The sequence below is a fragment of the Centropristis striata genome, chromosome 13 (genome assembly GCF_030273125.1).
Source record: "Centropristis striata isolate RG_2023a ecotype Rhode Island chromosome 13, C.striata_1.0, whole genome shotgun sequence".
Lineage (NCBI taxonomy): Eukaryota > Metazoa > Chordata > Actinopteri > Perciformes > Serranidae > Centropristis > Centropristis striata.
In genome coordinates this window covers 28013665-28021218 of record NC_081529.1, presented here as the reverse complement: position 1 = coordinate 28021218, position 7554 = coordinate 28013665, and the positions used below count along the sequence as shown (strand labels likewise).

At 37.7% G+C, this 7554-nt stretch overlaps 1 protein-coding gene across 1 annotated transcript; it reads left to right on the top strand.

The window, feature by feature from the left end:
• The first annotated feature begins 755 nt into the window (after window positions 1-755).
• LOC131983562 (uncharacterized) lies at window positions 756-5769 on the top strand. Its single transcript, XM_059348292.1, has 14 exons — window positions 756-1598; window positions 1810-1916; window positions 2116-2247; window positions 2348-2432; window positions 2626-2683; window positions 2802-2906; window positions 3230-3283; window positions 3352-3441; window positions 3560-3646; window positions 3784-3840; window positions 3952-4008; window positions 4592-4681; window positions 4974-5068; window positions 5195-5769. Exons 1-14 carry the CDS (start codon window positions 1535-1537, stop codon window positions 5245-5247), a joined length of 1134 nt encoding a protein of 377 aa, XP_059204275.1. The 5' UTR covers window positions 756-1534; the 3' UTR covers window positions 5248-5769.
• Window positions 5770-7554: the final 1785 nt, after the last annotated feature.

Here is a 7554-nt window from a genome sequence, read left to right as displayed (position 1 = left end):
CCTAAAAGTCCTGTTTAGACTGGCTGGAATTTACTCCTTCTTTGAGGAACAAGATACATAGTGTTTGTGGGAGTGTGGGCCGAGGGACATGCATGTTCTGAGCTTTGTGTGTGTTTTCAGGCTGTCCTGCGTCATCGCTCCTCTCCTCTGTTTATGCAGGGGCTCTGTGGATATGGAGAGGGATGGTAGGAAATCCAAGCCTCCCACTGTCACTTGATATCTATGGAAAATGGATCAGATGATTGGACAAGTCCACTTCCACACAGCGTCCCACCAGGGGAAGCAGAGCCAAGTCCATTTACTGTCTCATTTAGGCTTGTTGTGATGCTGTCGTTCTTACTCAATAAGAGTCTCGCCAAGAAGTGATAAAGCTATCAAGACTGATAAACTGGTTAGTCACCAAATTGGCTAATAAGTAAATCTGCTTGGCCTCGAAATCTTTTCCCACATCGAAGCCAATGCGATAATCATGTTTAAGGTGCAAACTTGAGAGTATGTTTTGGACACTTGTCTTGTTCACTGTGCTGGTGGGCTTTTGCAGTGTAAGACTGACAGTGAAGGGCAAAGGGGACGCAGAGAGGGACAGAGAGGAAGTAGACGGAGTTGAGAGATAGAGAGAGGCCCATATTGAGTGACACAGACGATGGTCTGTGTTTTCTCGGTGGACCAGAGAAGATGCAGTGTAAATGAAGCGTGCTGCAGCATGGCGGCTTCTGCTTTATCCTTGCATTGTGTGTATGTGTGTATGTGTGTGTGTGAAAGGGAAATGACAGAGGCCTCTTTGAGTACTCACTGCCCTCTGTTCTCTCAGGGTTAGAACTGCCGTCCTCTGTCCACCACCCACCTTTAAAGATAACAGGAGAATAATATACAACAGAAACACGGATAAAAACAAATGCATCCACCTGAGTGGTAAAAACTTCCTGCAACATTACAAACTTTACTTGGCTGCAGGACGTCGTTATCTCGTAATTTCTTTAATCTAGAATGAAATAAAAGCCCTGTGGTGATATTGTGTCTGAAGAGGGCGGTCTGTTCCGTAAGTGTCTCTGACCTGCAGGACGAGGGCCTCCCCTTGTGTTTGCTGTGTACAATTACAAAGTCCAACAGCAGGAGCCTTTGGTACGTTGTTGTTTAACTAATAGGATCACAATTTAGGGTAATTTGGCATAAAGCCCTGGCACTGTCACATATATCTTGAGTTTATTAGCTGAGTGATACCAGTTAATGTCGGTGAGATGAGTGACTGTATTATGAGCACAACTAAGACAGCGGGCACTTACAGCAGCTTTCCCTGACTGTATATAGTGATTTTAATATAAATGAGGAAAAACGTATCTTGAAACTAACTATAAATCACATGTCATAGCACAGCTGTGTCCTTGAATTACCTTTTACATTTGGCTTAGACAAGCCCACTTGTCTTCAGACAGAATTCAGAAGGCAGAATTCACTTCCTGCTAGTCACTTCCTTATTTAGCTTAGTCCGGCTGAGGTTTAGAGTCTGCGTGTGTGTCTCTCTTCTCTCGACATAATGATTCGTAAAATCTGGGGAATTGGATTCGTGATTGTGCCATTCTTGTTCAACATAACACAAGGTAACAGTTTGCATATTATAAATATGTAGTTTGTTTCCATTTTCTTCTGTTTTTCAGTGTTTTATTCTTTATTTCCGGTAACGGTGAGCTGCCTGCTGGAATCTTGTAATAACAGCAAAAGCTGGTCCTGTTGCTATTATATGATGTTTATAGAGAATTAATTTGTTACATATATATATTAATGATACACTGTACAACGATTGTTTCACAGGATGCCTTCAGGAAAACACTTCCTGTAATGACATAAAGACAGAAGGGGGTTTCCAGTTTCCACATGGCTGTCCCGAGAAAAGTGAGGTTGTCGTGTCAAATTATCAGGTATTTTGATTTGCTTTGACTCTCTGTAGTAGTCTATAGTTTTGTTTTTAAATTGTTTAATTGTTTTTATGATCCTTTACTATGTGTTTAAAGAAAGACAGACAAGAAGAGAAAGAAATAAAGAGAAAGTGAAATTTTCTGTCCATGAGTGTTGTGATTGCAGTCAATCAAAGCAAACGTTCTATTATTTTCCCAACAGAATATTACCATTGCTATTCGTAAAGTTGGCACCCAGACTTTTCAGATTTCAGATAAAGTATTTAAAGCAAACGACCAATCGATAGTTACAAGAGACTGTCAATACCTGAAAGTTGGATGCACAGTTTATGAGGTGAGTCTCCATTTATTTTAATCTATGAATTTGGTCAATACAAGTCACATTAATGTAATTTGTTGTAAATGTGAAATATGTAATCTACCCTGCTTTTTAGGGAGATCACATTAAGCAAGAGATCTGCCGGGCTTTTACAGTTAAGCTGAAGAATCCTGATCCATCAATCCCATGGGGCATCATCAGTGAGTTAAAGTTTCCTGAGTGACATTGTATATAGACTATAGACTATATAGACTGTATATAGACTATATATATATATATATATATATATTTAAATATATTTAATTTTGCAATCAATAATATGAATTTATTTGCTGTGAAATAACTCAAATGGACATTTGATGATGACATGTTTGCATGTTGTGTGTCATCCAGTCGGTGTGGTGCTGTGTGGTGGTGTGGTGCTGCTCATTGTGATTGTCATCTGGTTAAGGTGCAGTTACATTTCTTGGAGAAAGTGTCTTGGAGATAACTCTTTTATCTACTTGCACCATATTTTGTTTGGGTTCAGAAATGTTTTATTTGTTTTCTTGTTTTGTTTTTTGTGTCAGGAGGCAGCCCAGTGCAGCTACACTTCCTAAGTTTTTAAGATACCTATGGAGTTGCTCTTGTCTCAAAACGGAGAATGCAGAAAGGGAAGAGACACAAGAAACTGGGTCAGTCTTAGTTTTTATGTCAGTCTTACTTGCTTACTTTTTTCAGCTGGCACTGTTGCACACATAAATACATTTCCATCATTAAGTTTCAAATATTTAAATCCTGTTCAGTGCACAGTCACATTAACAGAGAGTTGTTCAATGGCAACACAATATTGCCTGCCAAATATTTGCTTCAGCTGAGCTGCTCTAGAGAAATGTAAATTGGAAACTAGTAAACTGACTTTGATGACAATAATTATCTTACCCCATACAGATATTTTTACCTGGACATTTTCAGAGTTGTCTAATGTTGTTTTTGTTGTTGTTAATGTCTCTTTAAGATGCCCTCAAGAAAATGGAGTCCCGCAGGTCATAGCTGGTAACGGTGTTATCAGGTGAGTTAACAATGAGAAGCACATAACAATGAAATAGAAAAATCCTCATATGGTCTTTGTCATTACAGAATGGGTGAAATATCTGCCTCTCATCCACATGGAAGTGATCAGAATGATATCAACCCAGATGACACACCTGAAAGTGTGAAAGTAGACAGGTCAGGCTGCCAAGTTACCATTAAACGTCTTTATCCATTCTGACCTCTTGTTAGCCTTTTTAAATAACAATTGGAAGTCTAGACTGTAATCTGTTAAAAGCTACCTTTGTCTCCATAGTATTGATCCCAACGCTGATGGTAAGACTCCTCAACCCTTCAGTCTGGACCACAACCTGACCAACGGGGCAATCCAAACGACTAAAAAGTGAGAATGAGAATTGTTTACTTCTGCTTCTGTAGCCTTTTTCCTTTGAGGGTTTAGGTGTTCCTTTAATTGAGCAGATGGAGGACGAGATTGCTCTCAAGAGATTCAGTGCAATTTATGTATTATTTGTTTTGCAGTGGAGACATAAGTGCCCCAGATGCTAACAGAGCCTCTTATGATCGAACCATGAATAGGTAAGCTTTTGGTATTGGATGGAATATTAGTGTCTATTATTATTATTATTATTGCTATTTTGAGTTAAATGAAGGCTATTGTGTAAAAACTGTTGTGTTTGTCTGCCTCAGGAGCCAGAGGGATGATCCTGGAGGAATTAATAACAACAAAGGAGAAGATGCTGTCAGGTAAGTCTGTAGGGTTACAATTTAGATAAATTGAGTTGACACATTTTTTTTTAGTTTTAGTCTTTTTAATGACATTTACAGCTCTTTTTTGCTTTTGTTTTTAGGGCTATGAGGTGACAATGCCTTCTAGTAGAGATGATTATTATACATAGCCTCTGAGAAGTTAATCACTTCTCATTAGTTCTATATGAAATATTCATTATATTAACATGAATATCTTTGGGACTTGGACTAACAAAACACATTTAAAGACATCACCCTGACTTTGAGACACTGAGAAAGACATTTTTCACTATTTTCTGACATTTTATAGACCAAACAATTAATGGATGATGAACATAATCATTAGTTGCAGGCTGAGCTGACAGATTAAACTATTTCCCAAATATCTGAGTATAAATAGTCTAAAAATGAGTAGCTGCTAGCTATAGATTGATCTCAAATCAAATGCAAGTTCATTTTATTCCAAAGGTGCAGATGCAGAATAAAAAAACATTTAAAAAATGTGCTAAATGTCGAGCTGAAGTACTCACTGTGAGATTTTTCTTTGCCCATCTTTTACTGGCTGTGAATTCTTCTCCAGGACCAGGGAGAGGCCCAATGGATGGGCTCTTGGGAATCGTGGTCCTGAAGATGGTGTTGATGAAGAGAAAGCACTGCTGTCAGATCAGGGGTGAGACTGCTTCTTGCTCTCTGTCACTTTGAACTCATAACTGAGATTAAAGACAAATCTCTGTCGGTCCCACTCTCCTTCATACCTTATCTCTTGTGCCCATTGCTGCTGTTTGGACAGCTGTCAAGAGTAACTTTATGAACTGCTCCCCCCCACCCTCATCCCTAAATCTGAAGGGCCAATCTCAACTTTAGAACTTGTCTGACGTCTGCTCAGAAAGCGAGCATTAACTTAGCTTTGCTGTTTCTGTGCCGAGGCTCATGTATCTATTCCTTGTTGTTGCTGTCTCCAGAGCTACAATCCAAGATTCTGACATGACAGGTGAAGCTGCAGCTCTGGTGAACAAGCGCGGCTCTGACCCCGGCCAGGACGGCAGGTGCTCCACCAGTAAGTGGAGAGCTTTCTATATATACTTTAATATATATTTTCTGTTACTATGCCATTTTTTTTATGTTTGATATGTTCGTTTATCTTTGTATTGTTTGATTCAGTTATTGCTTTTCTTTACTGCAGGTCACTTACGAGAAGTCACTGCTCGACATGAAGAACTATTAAAAAACATATAAACTGATCATTATAATAATAATAATAATAATAATAATACTATTATAACAATAACAATATATATTATTCTCACAGTCGTGGTACATTTACTGACACTGCCTTTGGAAAGTCCAACACTGTTTTGCTCTCTTGATGAGCATGCTGGGATTTTTTTTTAACAATGTAAGAAAATATTGCTGAATTTTGTACTTTTAACACACCGTTAAAACATTTTTATGACATTAGGTTTTCTTTCCAGAAATATTAGACAATCACAGAGGAAACTGGTGTTGTCTATGCATCGCTTTTAGCATATTCTTTGATTTACGTGAATTAAATTAGATGAGTCAGATAACATATTAATTTGGGTTATAACATTTAAAGGAACATTAGTAACAAACAAACAAACAAACAAACATGGGTGGTTTGCTCCTGAGAATATTAATTGCATGACTTGACCAAAGGCTGGGTGGACCAGTCAGAAAATGTACCACACACACAACTGTGATATAAATAAATAAATAAATAAATAAATAAAAATAATAATAATAATAATATATACACACACACACACACACACACATATAAATACATATACATGAACTTAACTATAAAGTAAATCTGCTATTATATATAATGTTCTATATTATATTATACCTCATTATATTATATTATACATCATACTATACCTTAGAACATTATGCTTTTAATGAGGCAATGCATCAAGAGTATGTTTTTTTCTTTTCCATTTTAGTTGCATTTTATGTATATATATATATATATATATATATATATATATGTATATATATATATATATATATATATATGTGTGTGTGTGTGCATTGCCTAAATCACAACACAATACTTTTTACTTTTTTTTCATGTCTATGTAACAAGTTGTTTTGGTTTTTAATTAATTTGATTGTTTTAACATTTTTTTATATAAATAATCATAAATGCAATCAGTATGTAAAAATGATGATTTGTTTGTGGAAGTTATCAATAAATTGTTTACTCCACCCTAGATTTTATTACCTGGTCATTTTTTACACTGATTTTAATCTATTGGATGCAACTCTGCACCTGGAGTACCAACTTTATGCCACAAGGGGGCAGTAAATAGTCACGAGACCTACACCAATGAGGTACATAGGCAGTACACTGTAATTATACCTCATATTACTTTTGTAGAGTGATTGAAATGAAATTAATCCATATTTAAGATAGTAATAGCTTCAAAATACCTAATTGGGCTTATATCTTCATAATATAAATTTTAAATAATGTATTTCTATGAACAACCACTATGGGTGGGGTTTTTTATTCCAATATATATCGAAGCCGTCTTAATGTGCTGCTGATTGACTATTGTTTGACTCTTCTATGCAATCAGTGTCTATATTTGGTTTGATTTCTAAAGCACTGATTTATTAACACACCAATAAAGAAACGGGAAGTACATTACACATCAGCGTGTGATCCAAATGAGGCATGTTACAGTACTTAAAAGATTTGTTGCCCCTGTAGCTTGATATATGGTAGTAATTACCGTTACACACAAACACACCGGGGCTCGAGCAGAATTTAATACTCTTTTCTCTATCTCTTGGGATCTGCTGAGAGTTGCTGTTAGTCAATGTCTGATTCTATTTCCAGCTATTTTGAGGTTTCCCTAAATGTGCAGTGACCTTGAAAAAGCCCCCTTTTTACCTCACAGATAGAGCACCAAGAAGCGAGTGTGCAGGGGTTAGAGGCTTCGTTACTCATGTTTGGTATGTCAGTGTGTGAAAGTGTTACTGTACTGCCAGTGAAAAGAGGGTGATTGAATGGTCAAGGCCCAGAGCCCAGCCTCTCAGGGAGTTTCAGCGAGGGGACATGAGCGAGGCAGGGGCCGGGCAGATGGGTGGATGGGTAGGGGGTTGGCTGTCACATGTCTTCATACATGTACAGCTTACGGTATGGCACGGGGGAAAAATGACATGAGAGAAGCTGTAATTATAGATGAATCCTCTATGCTCTGATGCACATAATAATTAGATATCGGCTAATTAGTTACCAATCACACTCCACAGTGAACGGTATTATGAGCAGTCAAGGAAACAAAACTCAGTGGGAGCTGAACGCTGATCACACCACATCAGGGACGAGGAGGCTTATGGGAAAGTGGATGAGCTGCAATGACCCAGACACTCGTTCATGTTCGCCCTAACTCATCTGTAGCTGATCAAAATGTTTACGCCGACAGTGCAAAGGTTGCTTACAGATAACAGACAGCTGCAAACAGACCGTGCTGCATTCAGAATTCGGTAAGCCGTACTCACGCGGCAGTT

Excerpts from the sequence above, each read along its gene's own strand:
- LOC131983562 (XM_059348292.1), top strand. The coding sequence starts at position 1,535 with ATGATTCGTAAAATCTGGGGAATTGGATTCGTGATTGTGCCATTCTTG. Across the intron at positions 2,684-2,801 it reads GTGATTGTCATCTGGTTAAG|GAGGCAGCCCAGTGCAGCTA; the intron begins GTGCAGTTACAT and ends TTTTTGTGTCAG. Across the intron at positions 3,841-3,951 it reads TATGATCGAACCATGAATAG|GAGCCAGAGGGATGATCCTG; the intron begins GTAAGCTTTTGG and ends TGTCTGCCTCAG.